At 42.9% G+C, this 21,135-nt stretch overlaps 1 protein-coding gene across 1 annotated transcript in view; it reads right to left on the bottom strand.

Moving 5' to 3' along the window:
• Positions 1-21,135, bottom strand: part of SCD5 (stearoyl-CoA desaturase 5) — a 146,490-nt gene that overhangs the window by 48,224 nt on the left and 77,131 nt on the right. The window contains exon 2 of the mRNA XM_070393996.1: positions 12,980-13,110. Coding sequence (XP_070250097.1) covers positions 12,980-13,110 — 131 coding nt within the window. The remainder of the gene's footprint in view (positions 1-12,979; positions 13,111-21,135) is intronic.

The raw sequence follows: 21,135 nt of genomic DNA, 5'->3' as shown, positions 1-21,135 counted from the left end.
TTTAAGTGATGAGTTCCGAAGTGCTAGAAACATTATTCTCACAAAATTAAGCATAATATAACGACAAAAGAATGATGAGGACAAATTGGAACAGAGATATTTATTTATTTTAATTGCTCCTACCTGGATACCTTCCCGACAGAAGCCACTTTGACTGTACAATTGGAATGAAGCACAGGTTTGGCCACATCCCAAATAATCAAACACAATAGAGCCAAAAATACTCTTAGGATGTGTGGGTTTTTAATCCTTTGTTATTGTTTTGTTTTTAACGCTAAAGCTGACTCCAGTGAAAAAGTGACTCAAAGAACAAGATGTCAGCCAACAATAGGGCAGAAAGAGAACAAAATTCATATGCTCACTCAGGGGCCTTTTCTTCCAACTCATCTCACTGTGCTTCTATCCTGGACTGATTTGGAGTGGGAGCCAAGCTGTGAGGAGCATTTGTGTTTGATGAAAAGCTGCGTATACCTAGAGTGTGTGTGGTACAGTCAGTATGTGCAGAAGGGAAAGCTGAGGGCTGATGAGGACGGAGAGAGGGCTAAGCAAACCTCAGGAGGTGGGAGTGAGAGGAAGCAGCCGGCCATCGCCATGGCAATATCCTGGACGTCTCTCTTCCTCCCAGTGTTTACATAGTGCTAATTACTCTTGTCTGGAACTATGTACGCTACCCCCATCACCCCTGTTTCACAGAAAAGGAAAAAAGAAATGAGGCACAGAGAGATGGTGAACTTGCATCAATGAGCTGACACTCAAGTATGTGGATTCCGTCTGTTCACGCCCTGCGTGCACATTTTGATAATGGCCATGACATTGAGCTCAGCAGCAACTTCTGAAACCTAAAGACTTACATACTCTAACAAATCAATTTGCAACTTAGAGTTTATACTTAACGGTGGGTTCTGGGAGATCACAGTCTTAATACATAACCCCATTACTTCAAAAGTAGACATCTCACCACATGTTTATTGATCATTCCTGACGAAGAACTGGAGTGGAGAATGAAGCTACCCTAGATCTAAGAGCCCTGAGTATAACTGAGGCACAGGCAGGTGGGGGAGCAGAAGAAGAAGAGAGCAGATAAGGACTGCACAGCTCAGGTGGTAGGTTTTATTACATAAGGAGCCACACCATGTCCTACCTTGTGCTGTCCAAGAGAAATATAATACAAGCCATATATGTAATTAAATTTTTTCTAGTTGCAACATTAAAAAATGAAAAGAAACAAATAAAATTAATTTTAATAACATATTTTACTTAACATATTTTAAATGTCATTCCAATATATGATTAGCATAACTTATTAATGAGATATTTTACTTTTACTTTTTTTCTGTACCAATTCTTCAAAATTGGGCGTGTCCTTTTACTCCTAGCACACCTCAATTCAGACTAGCCACAGTTCAAATTTCTCAGTAGCCAGCAACATGTGGCTAGTGGCTACCATATTGGACAGTGCAGTTCTAACTCATGACTTGTATGCTTTTCCATGTGTGTGCTATACTTTTTAAAGTTTTTTTAAAATTCCTATATAATAAAAGCCTACTATGCAAAGTGTCCAGTTGACCAGTCGGCCATTCAACCAATCAAAGCATAATATGCTAATGATATGCTAAAGCCACTCAACCTCCCGCTATGATGTGCACTGACCAGCAGGGAGCAGATGCTCCAACCAGTAGGTTAGCTTGCTGCTGGGGTCCGGCCGATCGAGACTGAATGAGACTGGCCGGACAACACCTGGAGCCCTCCCTTAGTCCCACCCCAGCTGGCCAACCTCCCGTGTCACTCCCTGGCCCCAATCATGCACCGGTGGGATCCCTTGGCCTGACATGTGTCCTCTCACAATCTGGGACCCCTGGGGGAATGTCAAAGAGCCAGTTTCAGCCCAATCCCGCAGGCCAGGCCAAGGGACCCCACTGTTGCACAAATTTGTGCACCAGGCCTCTAGTCAAATAAATAAAAAACTTTAAAGTTTTAAAAATTAAATGTTGCTTACTGATGAGAGTGCGAAATTGGTACAAACCAGGTGAATAGCAAATGGGCTGCACATATCAAAAGTGTTAAAATTGTGCATATGTAAAATCTAACAATTTGTTTTCTTTATCTTAAGGAAATAATCAGGGTGTGTGCAAAGATTTAAACACAAAGATGCTCACTGCCGTGAAAACATGGAAAAGCCCTGAATTTCCACATAAGAGATTATGATTGAGTACCTTGAGATACATTATTTAATTCAATACTTTTCGTGTGTGTGAGAGTGTGTGTACACAGAAAACTTCTGGAGAGAAATATTAAGAAAAAGATCTTAGGGTTACCTCAGGGAATGAGACTGGGATATAGGAGATGAGGAGAAATACTTTTACATTTTATCTTATGCTCTGAAATTTTTAACAAGAGCATCTCTTGGTTTTGTATTAAAAACGAATTTACAAAAAAAAGATATTGTATTATTGACACAGAGAGATGACGGGGAAAGAATTTAAGTGAAAAGTCGTTTTCAAAATAGTAGGTATGGAATGGACCCATTTTTAATAAAAATGTGTATATGGGCATAGGAAAAATAAAGAAAGTATGTAAGTCAACCTTGTTTATAATGGTTCTAGAAAGTGGGATGGTGGGTGATTTTTAATTTTGTATTTTAGTTTGTATTTTCTAAATTTTTATAAAAACAAGTTTTTCTTTTGTAAAATGGGGAAACGATTATTTTTAAGTTTCCATACTCCTGAATCAAAACAACCCAGCTTCTGCCATGAGCCCCACATTAGGAAAAACTCTATGAAAAAGTAAGATTCATTTAGTAATCCAGTAATACATCTGGACATCAACATTAACACTAACCAACTAATCACAGCTCACCTGTGTGACTTTAAGCACCTTGCCTTTGCTTAAACCCGTCCTGTGTTTTGTATCTTTATTACTTCACTCTCCATCCTAGATAATATCCCGAAACAGGGAACCTGCTGAGGCTGTAGAAATTGAAATTGATCATGTGGTGGTTTTTCTCCATAAGCACAGCCTTTGCATATTATCTGGGGCTTGAGCAAAGGTAATCAATCTCAAAAGCTCCACCGAAGCAGATTATGAAGCCACTCTCTCAGTCAGTACTTCTCCCCAACCTCCTTCTATGTTCAGAAGAAATTCGTGAGTCTAGTCCTCTAAATGGCCATAGAGGGAAACTGTCTTTTAAAGCTCACATAGCCCTACCCGGTTTGGCTCAGTGGATAGAGCGTCGGCTTGCGGACTGAAGGGTCCCAGGGTCAATTCTGGTCAAGGGCACATGCCCGGGTTGTGGGCTCGATCCCTGGTGGGGGGAGTGCAGGAGGCAGCAGATCAATGATTCTCTCTCATCATTGATGTTTCTATCTCTCCCTCTCCCTTCCTCTCTGAAATCAATAAAAATACATTTAAAAAAATAAATAAAGCTCACATAATTTCCACTAGCCTTTATCTTTAGCAAGATAAAGGCTAAATGTAAACAGTATTTAGCTTGCTCCATTCAGTGGAGACTTAACTTTGGATGGTGAACACAATACAATATACAGATGATAGGTCATAGAATGGTATACCTGAAACCTATATAATTTGATTAGCCAATGTAACCCCAATAAATTCAATTAAAACAATTTTTTAAAGAATATAATTTGTACTCATAATACATCTTTGTTTCCAATCAATAGTGAAAAAGACACTAGGAGCACCACCGACAGACAAGTCAGCTTGAACAGGCAGGTTTTAGAGTAGAACGGGTGTGTCTTGTGAGTGGAAGACATCTGGGATAAGTCATTCCATCAAGGGGGTCAAAGAGGGAAGGACATCGCTGCCTCTCCTCTCTAGGGACCATAAGGCTCATTTGAAAGTGACTTTATCTCAGTCTCTGGGGTCTGAATACAACCTCCTCCAGTTCAGATGCCAACATTGTACTATTGAAACAGTGAAGAACATTTGGTGCTTTCCCCATTGTCAATACTGGGTCAGCACTGATTTCCCCCCAGATAACACTGACGATCTGTAACAAGAACCCAGAAAGTCCCCCAAAAGGGCCTGGCAGAGTCTACACCACCTGGCAAGTTGTAACTGCGGGAGAACAAGTCACCACCTACAGCCTGGCCTTCACATGCCCCTCAGCCTGGGAGGTTTTAGAAGCTGGGTAAGTGTTCAAAAGCCAACTTTAGTGGTTTAAAAGGTGTTTGCTGACAACACTTAAAAATGGCAAAGAACGAAAGGGGTGTTTCTTTTATTAAATATTTTACAATGAGAATGTATTTGAATAAGACTTTTATACTTTAAAAAAACACATTTTAAAAATGGCTTGGGAGTCTGCTTGGTAGACAAGTTGGCATTCTGTGAGCCTTCCTAATTTGGGTTTTAAAGTTTTTTTGGTCAGTGATATTGACCATTGTTCTAGTCCAGCCGTGGGCGAACTACGGCTGCGGGCCGGATCCGGCCCATTTGAAATGAATAAAACTAAAAAAAAAAAAAAAAAAGACCGTACCCTTTTATGTAATGATGTTTACTTTGAATTTATATTAGTTCACACAAACACTCCATCCATGCTTTTGTTCCGGCCCTCCGGTCCAGTTTAAGAACCCATTGTGGCCCTCGAGTCAAAAAGTTTGCCCACCCCTGTTAGTCTCCTGAGCTACATCTCCTTCACTCAGTGAGTCAAATTTTCAGCGAAGAAGGAACCTAGAAAACAATGACAGCCCAATAGCAATGGATACAACTTGCTCCCAGATCTTGGTTTTAAAATACCATTCCCCAATAAAAGAAGTCAGAACTCTGGTGCCAGGCTGGTGCCAGGACTAGGGCAGGAAAAACACCAGAGGAGCTTGATATATTTTGTTGTACCAGAAAATAAGAAATTGCTCTAAAAATGATAGCAATGTGTCAAAACGGACATAGGAGTCCATTTGCATTGCCTTCCACTGAACAAACTGGGGTCATGTGACTATTAATTTGAGGCATTAAGATGAATAATAATTACAGACTAAAATCTATTTAACAAATAAGAATCTATGAGCCCATAGTAAATGTATACATGTATACATACATATGTGAAATGCCAACCAACAAATCTAGAGGGAATTATGCAATTAGAAAATCATCATTCTGCAGATGTCATGGCAATAACTGATTCAAGCAAGAATCACCAATGTATGCTAAGATACTGGGTGAAAGGTTGATGAAGAAAAAATATTTATATAGGCTCACAGTATCTCAGCATAAGTCATAGGTCAACACCCAATCACTGAGCCAAAAGGCCAGGCACTAGGGCCATTCCTCACAAGTGGCTTATGCACCTTTACATGCAAAGAGAATGAACCAGCAGACGTACACAAAAAGCTATAGTAGAGTCAATAGGATGTGAAAATAATCAGGTGTGTCTGTCTTTTTTAAAAATCTTTTAAAAGCAAGGGTAGAAATTTCCCCTTTTTTGACATTTTGCAAATTTTACCTTTAATTAAAATGGCTTATTCAATGACTCCTGTAGCTATTGTATCTTTGGAGCTTAATAAAGGCATGTAACATAGCATTCCTGAAACATTCCTGTGACAAGAACTCTGGCTGGTGCTACAAGGAACTAGACAGGACGGAAAAACCTGAACTCTGATAAACAAGGACCAGAGATTAAAAAAACAGCTCAATATCTAATGAGGGGAGGGAGGTAGCTAATGAAGGCCCCAATGTATCTGTTAGATCTAATAGTTTTATTAAGCATCTTTATTAATGACTGGGAACAGGGCGTACACATTCTGTTAATAACATTGTTGATTGGTACCAAATTAAGAGATGCTGCAGACATCTTTGAGAACAGAGAAATAATACAGAGGTTAGAAATATTAACAGAAATTATCACAATGAGATTTGATTTAGGAAAAATACAAATAATGGCAACTGGGAGAGAAATCATCCAAAATGCAAAATAATCAGTGGGCAGGAAAACCTAGAAAGCAACAACATAAGAGTGTCTGGCAGGAGAGCAATGGAAAAGAATAAGCAGTGACAACTGCTATCTCAGCCCAAGTGATTGGTGGCAGGTACAGGGAGAAACAGCTTGACAGGGAATTGCATTGCAACACAGGCTCCTTCAACACCCATAAACATTTGTGGAGACAATGTGAGAAAATAAATAAAAATAAGGACAGGCATTTGGGCCTTAGGTTCTTCAGGCATTAGAAAAGGGATGAGACTTGACTTCTAAGGTCCCCCAGCTCCAACCTCCTGTGGTTCTAGAAAAGAAAGAGATGGGCAGGGGAGAGAGCAGGGTTAAAGAGGTGTCCTGCCTGAGCACTTCTAAATATCTTCTTTATGAAACTGTTACCTTGGAAATACGTTTCAGAATAGCTTTCAAATTAACAGGACTGCATGTGGAATTCATCTTAAACAAGCGTACCTTTCTTTCAATATAGATGTAGAGCCGGATCAACATATAAAATCTTGTAGCTATTTGTTTACAAAAATACTCTCCAGCCCTGGCCGATTCCTGGTCAGGCACATACCCAGGTTTGGGGTTTGACCCCTGGTTGGGACACATGCAAGAGGCAACCAATCGATGTATATCTCCCACATCAATGTTTCTCTTTCCTTCTCCTCCCCTCCTCTCTCCTCCCCTCCCCTCCCCTCCTCTCCCCTCCCCTCCCCTCCTCTCTCCTCCCCTTCACTCCTCTCTTCCCCTCCTCTCTCCTTCCCTTCCCTCCTCTCCCCTCCCCTCCTCTCTCTCCCTCTCTTCCCCTCTCTAAAATCAATAAAAATAAAAAAAATACCCTCTACTTTACTAAGTATTTCTTTAAATAAAAACTCTGTGGCCCATATATACTACTATATATATTTGTTTACTAAAATTTAATCACCTTGAAATGCTAAGGGATTTATCTGTGTACAGAGTGTAACATCTGCATAGTTTCTGCTGTATTTGTGGAGGGTAACATGAGAGGCAGACTAACCCTGCTCATCCTGTGTCCTCTATGGAACCTCTCTCTTTTCTCAGGCTACCTGATCTTTCACCTCATCATTCCTTTGAGGTGCTTTCATTCATCTCACCTGCTTTCACTGATCTAGATTCAACAAAAAAGGAAGTGAGACATTTGGGGGTGGGGCATTTTAATGGTACATTTTTTTATTGGTAGAAAGTACAGTTATTGCTGCCAGGTAAGCACAGATGGAAATGCCAAAATACTGTGTGCCTCCTGCAGCAGGCTTGGGAAAGTTTCTTCTTTCTTTCTTTCTCTCTCTCTCTCTTTCTTTCTCTCTCTATCTCTCTCCCCCCGCCCTCTCTATCACTCTCTCTCAGACACACACACCTCCCACTTCCACCCCATCATCTGTCAGAGTCTCCGCCAATACCAGAGTTACAAAGCAGCGTGTGTACAACAATAATGCTTTACTGACTCCATAAATCACCATCACCATGAGCACAGGAGTTGCTCAAAGATGGCCAAGCTATTTGTTTTTCCACTTGACTTCCAAATGTGCCAGGAGGCAAAATGCTGTGTGTGGAAGGAGACACTGAGGCAGGCATGCAAGCGACCTTCCAGAACCGCCCAGGAAGGCTTCTCGGGGCCTCGAGGTCAGGACCACTTCTGCTGCTGCCTGTTTACACGGGAGGAGGAAACCGACAGCATCCACCCAGCCTGAAAAGAGCAAGGCAAGCCTGTTTCTGACGTGCCCAAGGAAGGCTGGGCATCCGAAGCTAGGCTTGTGGTTAGAAAAGGCGGCAAGTGCTGAAACGGATGTCTGCAGTGAGCGTTAGAACCTGCACAGAGAGCCACATAAGGTTCAGGGTTCTCGAGCCGGCAGTAGTGTCCTGCCCAGGTTTTTGTCCTCCTAACCAACTGCTCCCACTGCTGTGAACACCAGCCGTCCTCCAGAGCCTCACCTCATCATCACCAAGTTTCCCTCCTCGATGTGCACACCCACAGAGACCCAGCGTGGGGCTGTCTATGATCCTGATCTGGTGCAAACATCTGTGGGCTCTCATGACCGTGGTCTGAGTCCTCCTTGTGCCATGGAAACACATTAGGCCATGTCACACCCCTAAAACCTTGCAGTGCTTTTCCATGGCTTTTACAACAATATCCAACCTCCTTGCTATGCCCAACAGAGCCCTGCACTGGGGTAGCCCCTGTCTCCCTCTCTGACCTCTTCTAAGACGCTCTCCTGCACTCACGTGAACCAGCCATACTGGCCATTCTTTCTTCGTTGGACGCACTATACTTGTTCCCACTTTGCTTTGGTTCCTCCTTCGGTCTGGAATGCTCTCCCCCTACCCGTTCCCTCCCTCAGGTCTCAGCTCTACTGTCACCTCCTCAGCGAGGTCTTCTCGGACCATCCTCTCTAAAGAAGCTGCCTCCCTGTCACTCTGTCACACTGTCGTGTTGAAATTCTTCATATTCTTCTGCTTATGTATTTATTTGCTCCTCTCCCCCACTGTAAGGTACACGTTCTGAGGACAGACACCTCACTTGTCTTGTTCTCCACTGCAGGGAACAAGCTTAACCCAGGTGTACTTGCAAAATGAAAGGGTACAGGTACACCTGGACCCTGGGAGAGGCCTTAGAGCAGCAGTGAGAAGTGACCTCTGGAGTCAAGCCATCTGCACTTGGATTCCCCTTCTGTCATCAAATCTGTATGTCCTTGGTCAGGTTACATGGCCTCTTTCTTTTTTCATTTTATCTCCTACTGAATGAGGACAATACAATATCTACTTTGTAGGGGTATTGTCAGATGGCTAATGTACTTCATGAAATGTTGGCGTGTGGTTAGCACTCAAAACGTGTTGTTTTTGTTGTTATATACCTGCCAAAGTTCATGGCCCATAACCATGTGATTTACTTGACATATTCACAAATTCACGAATTCCACTTTCTGGTCTGACTTGCAGAGAGCTTGGAAGTAGTCACTCCTATCCTTGCAACAAGGAAAAAAAAGCCAAACAAACTGAAAATCAACAATTCTTAGATCCATCAGAGAATTAAGATCACAGATAAACTGCTGCCCCCAAAACTAGAGAGACAAACAGGCAGCTACAGAGAATCACAGCCTACTGGAAGCAGACGCCCAGGAGCAAAAGCCAGAACTGGCACGAATACTTTAAAGTGTAATTGATGAATTACTGGAGGCTTATTGATAATTCAAAACTCCTAGAGGGCTCAGTCCTAAGGGGCTCCACATGATCATGAATTTTACCTCCAAGGGCCCTACCAGGTTCTCACCATGAGTAGCTGGGAAAATTCCCTTGCTCTTCTAGCAGGAAAAGGAGAAAAGTAACCGCTTTGAAATGTCAGCTCTGCACAGAGCTCTCTATTTTCCTTAGTGAGGTCTGTTCTCAAGAGAAACTATTTTACCAGAGCCCACTCAACTGGGTTTTACCAAAGCCTGACTGACCATGGGGAGGGAAATACTCATCTCAGGCTCATCACCACAACTGAAACCCAATCATAGGGCTACAGGAGGCTTCCCCTTATCTCCACGTCAACAGGGCTCCTGTATGATAACGGGATTTCAAATGAAAGAACTGAAGGCCTTAATCTCTATTTAAGAAGAAGTCTCTAGGACAGTGGTTCTCAACCTTCCTAATGCCACGACCCTTTAATACAGTTCCTCATGTTGTGGTGACCCCCAATTTCATTGTTACAAATTGAACATAATTAAAGCATAGTGGTTAATCACAAAAACAATATGTAATTATATATGTGTTTTCCAATGGTCTTAGGCGACCCCTGTGAAAGGGTCGTTCAACCCCCAAAGGGGTCGCGACCCACAGGTTGAGAACCGCTGCTCTAGGAAAACCCAAGTCAACAGTGGAAAGACATCTTTTCAGACCAGAAGTACCTCCACCTTTCTCACTAGAGCCCCCTGCCCAGTACATACATTCTGTACAAAAGAAAGAGAAAAGGGAATTTCAAATGTCTAAGTCCCAATTTTAAGAAGATTGTTTTTGATGATCAAAATCTTGTGTGTAGCATCTAGAAAAAGCCCTGCTGATACTCAAAAATGACCATTGCATTTGTCCATTTTGGCCAACAGCATGACCATTTTGATGGAAGAAAGCAGAAGAGAACCCTTGAAACTATCTTTAAAAATCCAGGGGGACATCAAAGGGAAACTAAATCAATGACTCTGCACTAAGTCAGGGCTATAGGCAGATCACAGCACATTTTTTACTTTCCCAGGTGGTTCTGTTCCTGTGGTTAAGTGGTGTGGATCGACTGCATTTTTTTCCTCTGATACAGTTATGCATCGTATGGGAGCTGGCCCTTTGCTGATCTTACAAGTACCTCTCACTTGGTCTAAGTGACATTGTTACAAAACCCCAGACCCATGGAGCACTGACATTTCCACTGGGAAACTATGGAAATTCTAATATCCCACTAGATAGAAGGCTCCATGAAGACAAGGACTGTGTGTTTGCTAATCATTAAACCCACTTTGGCTTAGCTCAGGGGCTGCCACATAGTAGGTGCTCAATAAATATCTGTTAAATGAAAAAAATCCACCACAAATGTGGCCCTGAGACATGTAGGCATAGTTCTAATTTGATGATTTCTAAAAATATTTTTAAAAACTACTCATTCATTTAACAAACAATCATTGAGGGTTTTCCATATGATAGGCACTAAAATACAGAAATGAATGAGATGGTGTGCCAATTCTAATAAAGAAGAGGGGTAAGGATATTCTCTGAGTGCTACTTTAATCTGGGCATTTTTTGTTCATTATTCCATCCTCTCAACAACTCTGTGAGGTAGGTATTATTACCCTGCTCCCTATGCATTTAAAGAAACAGAGACCTGTACAAAGGCCCACATATAGCAAATGGCAGAGCCGAGAACTTATTCCAGAACCTGGGCTTACAATGAACTTTCTCCCCAAAGTAAATTTAAAATCACCGTGTGATGTCCCATTATGGGACGTTTTATTAAGGAAACTTAGGTTCTAAAAAACTGAGTTACAAACAAATAGTTTCAGTGGGAAAGAGGTTTAGGCTCTCAACTTCAAGTTATTTACGTTGGGGGAAAAATCCAATAACAGAGGTGCTTTATTCAAGTGTATAATTGGAGGCTAAAACTAATAAGCTGCTTAAACAAAATAAATGAAAATTACTGAGTTAAGTTCTAAATAGCATCTAAGACCTGAGTCAACGAGTTTCTAAATTATTATTATTAATACTCACTGTTACGATGAAAAAGCACAACACTGAACTAAGATGGTTGAAGTCAAAACAAAGTGCAGCGCAGTTCACAATGCCAGAGGTGAACAAAACATAAAACCAAGAAGCTGCCAACCACTCCTTTGTGCCCAACAGCTTCTACCCAAGAACCGCGGTTCTAATTCCCGACTGTGCTTGAATTATAACCAGTAGGTGTTCAGAATACGAATTGTGCTCCCTACGCGATCTATTGTGTTAGATCCTATTTGCTTTACGAATGCTCCAACTGTAGGAGGGAAGCCTTAAATAGGGATTCAGAATCTTAGACACAAGAGCAATGCAGAGAAATGCTGAAGGTCAGGCTGTCTTACAGGGATGGGAGGCCCATTGCAGAGGTGGCCATGTGACGTGCATGTCTGAAGTCACAGAGAGGCTTCTGGGTCATTTGCTTCCTTGGATCCTAACGCAGTTTGGGGAATTGCCATTTCTTCCCAATGGGTGAAAATTCAATGGGTCTGGAATCACCTGCACTCATATATGGGCAGAGACTTTGAGAACAAGTTGTTCCCACTCACCCTGCCTGGATCAGAGGAGGAACTGGAAAACAGAGATCCATGATCCATCCAAACTTCCAGCAGCTCAGAAAGTGACCCAGCTGGTGGGAAACGGGCTAGGACTGGAACAGTCCTGAGAATGATGGCCCAATCCCAGGGCAGTGTGACGCTCTCTTACATTGTTATAGCTCCTTGAAATTTTCAATGGTTTCATAACAGCTCTGGGAGTGAAGTCACATTCATATTTTTACGGATGAAGAAACTGGAGATGAGTAAGTGATACACAACTAGCAACCAGCAGACTCAAATCCTGAGTCTTCCGACTCCATATTGAATAGACTTTCCACTACATACTTAGAGGGGGACCTCAAAAGTATGTTTTGTAGAAGTAATGGCTTTGTATCAGACCCGAATTTGCTTACTCTAGATCAGTGGTTCTCAACCTTCCTAATGCCACGACCCTTTAATACAGTTCCTTATGTTGTGGTGACCCCCAACCATAAAATTATTTTCGTTGCTACCTCATAACTGTAATTTTGCTACTGTTATGAATCGTAATGTAAATATCTGATATGCAGGATGTATTTAGGCGACCACTGTGAAAGGGTCGTTCGACCCCCAAAGGGGTTGCGACCCACAGGTTGAGAACCGCTACTCTAGATGTTACATTTTTTAGTCCTATAATTTGGCTACGTTCTTTTCGGTTTTTTAAATAATTCTTTATTGTTGAAAGTATTACATATGTCCCCTTTTTCCCCCCATTGGCCCCCTCCAGCCTGCCCTTGCCCTCCACCCCCCACCCCAGGCCTTCAGCACCCTATTGTCTGTGTCCATGGGTTCTGCATATATGCATACAAGGTCTTTGGTTGATTACTTCCCACCCACCCACCCTCCCCCACCTTCCCTCTGAGATTCGTTCTTTAACTTCATTAAGCCTTTGCTTCCTCATCGGTAAAACAGGAACACACAGCACCTAATGCATGGGGTTACTGGGAGGATCAAATGCAATAGGTACATAGCATACTCAGCACGGAACTTGGCTCTCAATAGAGCTGGACAAAAATAGAGGGTTTCGGGGCATATGGAGGGCTTGGACTCTGGAGGGAGGTATCTCCTTCCTCCTCTGTGGGTCAGCATGTCTTGAACCACGAAGTCCCCAGGTGACATTTTACAGTATGTAAAGCTCCAAGGAGATAAAACTCAGGAGAGGCAGGGAGTGCTTGGGGCCAGAGCACTGAGTCTAGAATGTGTGTGGAGGAATGTGCACCATCCCTACCTGGAAAGCCATGGAGTTGGCGGCAGCCAGAAATATTCTCAGGGGCAGCTTGGCCTTGTAGGACCTGTGGCTCCACAAGCGATGGGCACCAGCTGTCACACCCAGAGCAGTCAGGAGGAAGCAGAAGTAGGCTGCAAGGCACAAGCAGGGAGAATGTCAGCAGATGGCACAGAGCTTTCAAACATCCCCCTGCTTTTCTTCTCCTGAACAGGGACTCGTGTGCAGTGGTGTCAGGGGAAGAATCTGTGATACGAATAATGAATAACTTGGGGAAACGCAGACATTTTATTGATTTATAGCTTTCCGGTACCAGACAGAAGCGAAGAGAACCTTCCGCAAGAAACTCTGACCTTTGAACATCATTTTTTTCTATATCAAACAAATCTTTTCTTTGCTAATGTCTCTTGCCAGTCTTGATGCAAAATCACAACCATATTAGTGTGCATTTGTAGTTCAGTCTTACACATCCACCCTCGGTGGGGCCAAGAGTGATCTCTTTGTTGCCTCTTAATTGGCAATCATGCCAGGATGAGTTATCTGAAGAGCATATTTCCAAGTGTCAGTGCCCATTATCATGGCTCCAGCGACCTTGGTTTGAAGGAAATCATGCAGGCCAGAACTAAAAGCAATGAAGTCTGGCTCAGGGCTAGTAGGAAAACACTGACATCAGGGACAGCTAAGATTTGTCTTCTAGAGATCCTCACTTAAACTGCCACCATGGCCTGGGTCCACAGAGATGGCCAGATAAGGAATTTTTAAAAAGCCAACCTATAGTGGAGCTCATTATTATCTCTAACCCTCACAACCTGTGTTACTGTCTCACTTTGCAGTTGAGGAACTGGACCTCTGAGAATTGAATCCTGCATGTCACCCTGGTTCTAAAGTCTCTGCTGAAGACCTCATGCCCCGCCCCCAGGTGGTAGTGGTGGTTTGCTCTGTGTATGGAGACTTGGGAGAGGTCCTAAGTGCATGATGGAAAGAGGACACGCAGGGACCAAAAAATCATGATTCCCAAGGTTATTACGATTTTCACAGTGATTTTCAAGCAATGTGCCCATACAGTGCTAAATGTCTTCCTTGGATTGTTATTAAAACACATCAAACAATCCCTTTGGGTCTGTATCAGCCCCTTTTTATAGATGAGAAAACAGAAGTGAACTAATTTCCCAATGTCACAAAGCTAGGGGGTGTCTTTGCTAAGAGTCAAACCAAGTCTGTCTGAACCAAGAACCAAGTTCCCACCCTCTACATGCCCCTTGGCTTCTGGGAGATATCAAGTAGGTTTTATCTTCTCTACCCTGCCATCCTTAATACTGGATCCCAATCTAAATTTAGAAGTGAGCTGTTTCCTTACTTGGGGCAAAACCCTAAACCAGCTCTAAGTATGTAGGATCAGGCAGATTATCCTACACAATTGCTTCTATCACTTAGCACAGTCAGGGCCCTCCATAAAGAACCACCAAAGAACAAGTGATCAGCTGTGAGTACATCCCCAAGCAACTGTGAAGGGTCCTAGACCGGGAGGAGTTCCCTACAGAGACCCCACTGTAGTACTTCCTTGAAAGAATTACTAGGATTACTCCAGTGTCAATATACATATTTAAAGGGAGCACAACAGCCCTGACCGGTTTGGCTCAGTGGATAGAGCGTCAACCTGCGGACTCAAGGGTCCCAGGTTCGATTCCGGCCAAGGGCATGTACCTTGGTTGCAGGCACATACCCAGTAGGGAGTGTGCAGGAGGCAGCTGATCGATTTTTCTCTCTCATCGATGTTTCTGACTCTCTATCCCTCTCCCTTCCTCTCTGTAAAAACTCAATAAAATATATTTAAAAAATAAAAATAAAGGGAGCACAACATTACTTCTTCGAAAAGTCAAGTCTGACTAATCTTGATCTCAATCCAAGATCAAGATCCAAGATCCCATGGGTCTAAAAACAAGGCTTACCCTGGCACTAAGATTAATGAGTCTCTGAATACATGTGAATTTCATAAACTTGTCAAATATTCCTTTCTTGAAAGGTTAAAAACAAAAGTCAACAATATGCCCATAAATCACAGAGAGTAGTAGTAAATAAAAAGTTCTGGCCTCTTTTTAAAATATTTTATGTTGGAAAAAAATTCCAATAATAGAGGTGCTTTATAACTATACAAGAAGAAGGGAGAGGGAGAGAGACATAGAAACGTCAATGATGAGAGAGAAGCATTGATCGGCTGCCTCCTGCACGCCCCCCACTGGGGATTGAGCACGCAACCCAGGCATGTGCCTGACCAGGAATCAAACCGTGACATCCTGGTTCATAAGTCGACCCTCAACCACTGATCAGTGCTGGCCAGGCTCTGGCCTCTTTTGTTAATGTAGTTTAACCTTGGTCATAAGCCCATGAAATGGGCAGTTACTTTCTTTCTTTTTTCTTTACTTTATTATTTTTTATTTTGTTGTTTAAAGTATCACAAATAGGCCCTAACCGGTTTGGTTCAGTGGATAGAGCGTCGGCCTGTGGACTGAAGGGTCCCAGGTTCGATTCTGGTCAAGGGCATGTACCTTGGTTGCGGGCACATCCCCAGTAGCGGAAGTGCAGGAGGCAGCTGATCGATGTTTCTCTCTCATTGATGTTTCTAACTCTCTCCCTTCCCGCTGTAAAAAATCAATAAAATATATTTTTTAAAAAATAAAGTATTACAAATAGTAGTGCATAGGTCTCCTTTTTTTTCCCCATTGACCTCCCCCCGACCTCCTCTACCCCCCCGCCCCCGCAAATGCCCTCACTCCCCCCACCTTGGGGCAGCTATTTTCCATTCATCCTTGGCCTTCACATCCCCATCAATAACTTTTTTTCAACTGTCAAGTAGTTAGGGAACAAGTACAATCAATACTGGAAAAATTCAGTGTGACTCTATTTTACCAATAGGTAAGACAGTGGACCTTGGGTGCAATGCAATGAATTCTAAGACTCTGTGAAAACCCAAAACAGAATTCCCCAAGCCACAGTTCCCAGGCAGGGCCTTACCATAGCCTATGGCACTGTCTTCTCCTTTTCAGGGATTTTGAGTATTTCAGGGATCACTTACAAGGTTGATCTGTCTATGCCTGGGGTAGGGAGCACTGACAATGGGCTTGAGCCAGAGCCTGTACTGAGAAGTAGGTTTTTTTTCGTGGTCCTTCTTCTGACCACAGGAATATGGCCATGTGGCCCAGGCCTGGCCTAGCATAGTATCCCATCTTCCTGGCATTGGGACTAAAGACCAGACCCAACCCTTCTTTCTCTTCTGGCTGAAAAACTAAAAGTCACATATGGAGGCATAATTGCAATAGTGAAGAATGAGGCCAAAAAAGAGAGACACAAAGATGATGAGATGTTAACAAGAGCTTCAGAGAGAACTGCCCGCGCGGAGCCAATGGTTGCAGGCCCTGGAGCTCTATAGTTCTTTTTCTGATCCTGTGAGCCACCCCAGTAGTTCTCCTAGTTATGTGAGGCCACAAATTCCCTTTTCTTGTTTAAGCTAGTTGGCACTGGATGTCTGATACTAAAATTCTGCAGAACCTCTAAGAAAGAATGCATACAACCTTCTGGTCATAGCCAAAATGAGGATAAACTGCAAAAACCCTGGGTTAGATAGGAGAATTTATGGGCTGTTCCATTAACCATTTTGATAAGGCTAATTTGAGGGTTCCTAACCTCTCTTCCTTGATCTTTGTGGAGATTAACATCTAAACTAGTTTTTGATGTATGCTGGCTAGCTGGCTCTGAGGTAGTATTCAAACACAACTTTGGGGAAAAAAAGGAGTAATTAGCAGTGCTAATAGCTCACAGATAAAGGAACTAGATCAACAGAAACCAGATTCACAAAATTGCAGAACAGTGGGCAAGTACAGATGGTCTCTGACTGATGATGGTTCTACTTAATAATTTTTAGACTTTATGATGGTGCAAAAGCAATATGCATCCAGTAGAAACTGTACTTCAAATTTTGAATTTGGATCCTTTCTTGGACTAGTGATATATAGAACAATACTCTCTCGTGGTGCTGGGCAGTGGCAGTGAGCCGCAGCTCCCAGCCAGCCCCGTGACCATAAGGATAAACAATCAATATAGCGTTGCCAGCAGTTTTTGGATTTTTTGTTTTTGTTTTTGTAACCCATTAAGTGTACAAAATGCCTATCTGTGTCCCCTGCTCCTGGTGAGAAGAGAAAGGCAATTACTCTTTAGATGAAACTCAGAATATTTGCCCAACTTCAGGCTAATGTAAGTTCTCTGAGCACATTTAAGGTAGGCTAGGCTAAGCTATGATGTTCAGCAGATTAAGTGTATTACACTCATTTTCAACTTAAGATATTTTCAACTTACGAAGAATTTATCCGGTCGTAACCCCATCATAAGCCAATGATTTTCCTAGCAAATTCTCACGTTGGCTAAGGAGCTGAGGGTGGCCTCCCCTCAGCAACCAGCAAGGAAATGAGGCCCTCTGTCCAACAATCCGCAAGGAGCCGAGTCCTGCCAGAAACAAGGTAAGTGAGAGTGAAAGCAGATCCTTCCCCAATTGAGCCTTCAGGTAAGACCCTTGACCAACACATGATGCCTCATGAGAGGCATCTAAAAGCAGAGGACCCAGTTCAGCTACACCTGAACTCCTACTCCATAAAAAATGTGAGAAAATAAATGTATGTTGTTTTAAGCTGCTAATTTTGGGGTAGTTTGTTCAGTAGCAATAGGTCACTAATGCAAGCCTAAAATACGAATCTTCTCCCAAGAGAAGTCCCGGTTTAGGAACAATTTGCCATCTATAGCAGCAAAAAGTAGATTTGTGTTGCCTGGAGAGAGCAGGGGGAGAGGGGAATGACTGCTAATGGATACATGGTTTGGGGAGTAAAGGGTAATAAAAATGTTCTATACTTGATTTTGGTAATGATTGCACAATTATGTGAGTATACTAAAAACCAATGAATTGTACACTTGAAATAGGTTGGTTGTATGGAATAAGTTATAGCTCTATAAATCAGTTATTTAAAAATTACTGAATTCTGCCCAGCCATTGTGGCTTGGTGGTTAAGCGTCAACCTCAACCACCTGGTAAAGGCAAAATAGGAGTTTGACCTTGGTGGTTGACCAGAAGGTCACAGTTCAATTACCAGTCAGGGCACCTGCAGGCTCAATCCCCAGTAGGGGTGTGCAGGAAGTAGCTGATCAATAATTCTCTCTCATCGTTGATGTTTCTTTCTCTCTCTCTCTCTCTCTCTCTCTCTCTCTCTCTCTCCCCCCCCCATTCTTCTCTGAAATCAAAAAATACATTTTTAAAAGTTACTTAATTCCTATTATATTTTATTATTTTGCGTAATTTCTCTGTGTAAAATTAAATAGACATGTCACAAAACAAAACAAAAATCAACCATTTGCCTAGGATGCCACCATAGGCATCATCACCCCTGGACTCTTGGGGTGACTGGGTACTTATGTTATACCACGGACCCTGTCATCTTCCACAGCTACCAAGAAGAGTCTGTGTGGCCTTATGCCTACGTCTGAATCTATCAAGACCCAAGGTTCCGAGGCAGAACCATCTAAATGCCAATGATTGGATCACAAACCCACGCTCCAGCTGCCAGCAACAGAAGAAGGAGAATCCACAGCCCCTTTGGCGTCCACAGGGGAAAGCAGAACCCACCCCCCGCCCACCCACCCCCCATGTATCCTGAGTCCCTATTGGGACAATGTTCAGAGACTGATTGTGGTGACCCCTCTGGACCACACAACCAAAGAACACTCCTAGAGAAATGCTAAGGACTGCCAAAAGCTAAGAACCAAAAATTAAAACTCCCTTACTTCTGGACCTGACCAGAGAGAGAGATGGTCAGTCCCCTTCAAGACCCACCCCTGAGAACTAGACAAAGGAAGCAACTGGCGGAGCTCTTTAACCCTTGTTTATTGCCTTCGTCTCTCTAGAATCAGAGTGAAAATTAATAGCTACTGTTGACTGAGAGCTTGCTATGCGCCAGACCCTGTTTGTTCTAAGCACTTTATGCAGAGTAACTCGTTCAATACTGTACTCACCTCACGTGTAGGGGGGTAGGTAATATTATGATCTCCATTTTCCCAATGAAGAAAACTAGACAGAAAGTGAATCTAAGGTAGGAAGAGCACATACTCTGAACACCCTGCTGGCTGCGGGACCCTAGAGGCTGCCTTAATTCTAATGGAAGGAACTTCAATGCATCATGTCCTTTCAGTCAGCTCAAAACAAACTGAAGGTCAAACCCCCGTTTTGTATTCAGCCATTACCAGCTGGCAAGTTTACTTATAATAACACGCTCACCATCATCCTGCATTCAGTTCAGCCTCAGCTTGTCATAAACATGAGCACCAGGCAAGCCAAGGAAGGCCTCATGAGACCATTTACTGAGCTCCTATTAAGGACGGGGCACTGAGCTCAGAACTAGCTTCACAAGGGGACCCCACAAACACCGCCCCTTCCTTTTCAAACAGGAGTTTGAAAAGTAAATTACTTATTATATAAATACAAAGTAAGGCAAGTGCTGTGGAGGAAATGAACCGGATGATATGAGAGATTAAAAGGGTGATAACTTAGTTTGCAGGCACAGAGAGGACTTTGCAGAGGAAGTGAGGATTAAGCTAATCCCTAGAGGATGAGGAGGTGGCAAGATCCAGGCATAAGGACCCCCACATGCAAAGCCTGGACTGGAGAAGAGGATCTGATAAAAAGCCTGTATCTGCCCACCTCACAGCCACTAAGATAGCTACTGTAACTCAACAAACAGAAAATAACAAGTTTCGGTGAGGATGTGGAGAAACTGGAACCCTTGTGCACTGCTAGTGGGAGTGTAGAATCATGCAGCCACCATGGTAAAGTTTGGTGGTTACTCAAAAAGTTAAATATAGAATTACCATTTTTCCCACCAATTCCACTTCTAGGTATATACCCTGTGGGGCTTCAGAAGGAGTCTCCCCAGAATGTGCCACACTGGCATACAGATTAATTTCAGCTGAAGATAGCTGAGGCCCAAAATGATGCCGTTGTAATTTAACCTCCTTATGAATAACTGGAAAGGAGCAAAGGGAAGGCCAAATAGTATAGGCATGCCATTTGTGCCGCTTTGCCAGGAAACTGTGGGTTAACACTCCCCAGGAGGCCACAGGAAGGGATTGGACAGGGGGAGAATAGACTCAAGCCCAGTAAAGTCTGGGTGACAGAGGGAAGGTACTTGTCTGTTAGTCACACCTGGGAACAGGTCATTCGCTAGAGTAGGCAAGGCTAGTGCAAGAACGGGAAAATTTGAGATACTCTTCATAGCCACCATGTGAGTCTAGCAGCCGCCTTGGGCCCCTGGCAGACTGTGTGGGCACCAAAGGACTAAGCCAGGGGTGGGCAACCTTTTTGTGAGTGCGTGCCAAAACCAGCAAAATCTCTGACTCAAAATTCTTCTGCGTGCCAACCCTAATTTTTTGAGAACATGTTACGCCTACTTGATATCTCTTAAGGTGTATGTATGTGAAGAACCTTGAAGAAATAATAAAATTCATTCGAGAGACAAAAACACAGTATATGATGATGAAAAATACATTTATTTTTTAATGTATACATGTACACTGTTAGTCCGACAGAAAACTTTATGACTCCGTTTGATATTATCAGTGGGACTTTTGCTGCTGCATCACTGATGACAGAGATTTTACATCAGGTTTATATTTCGTGACCTTCAGAGATATGCACGAGCTACTACTTTCATCCATCAGGCTACTCCTATTACGAAACTTAACAAAATTCATCACTGAGAATAAAGATTCACAAGCGTATGTGGATGAAACCAAAACACTGGTCAGATCTAGGAAGGCAGGGAGAGTTAAGGCAGAGGCATAGAAATTGCTCTTCCCCTCTCTCGTCAATCCATGTCTATGATCTTTAAGATAACTTGTTATGTAAAATTATTTATTTATCTAAGATGAACCTACACTGAATTTATCTGAAAAATAAAAAAGTCGATATTAAGAAAAAAACTGTAGCCAAACCGGTTTGGCTCAGTGGATAGAGCGTCGGCCTGTGGACTGAAAGGTCCCAGGTTCGATTCCAGTCAAGGGCATGTACCTTGGATGCGGGCGCATCCCCAGTAGGAGGTGTGCAAGAGGCAGCTGGTCGATGTTTC

This window comes from Myotis yumanensis, unplaced genomic scaffold (assembly GCF_028538775.1).
Source record: "Myotis yumanensis isolate MYYU_CA2020_CCGP unplaced genomic scaffold, mMyoYum1.0.hap1 SCAF_1, whole genome shotgun sequence".
In the NCBI taxonomy this organism is placed as follows: Eukaryota; Metazoa; Chordata; class Mammalia; order Chiroptera; family Vespertilionidae; genus Myotis; species Myotis yumanensis.
This window is presented reverse-complemented; position numbering and strand designations above follow the sequence as displayed.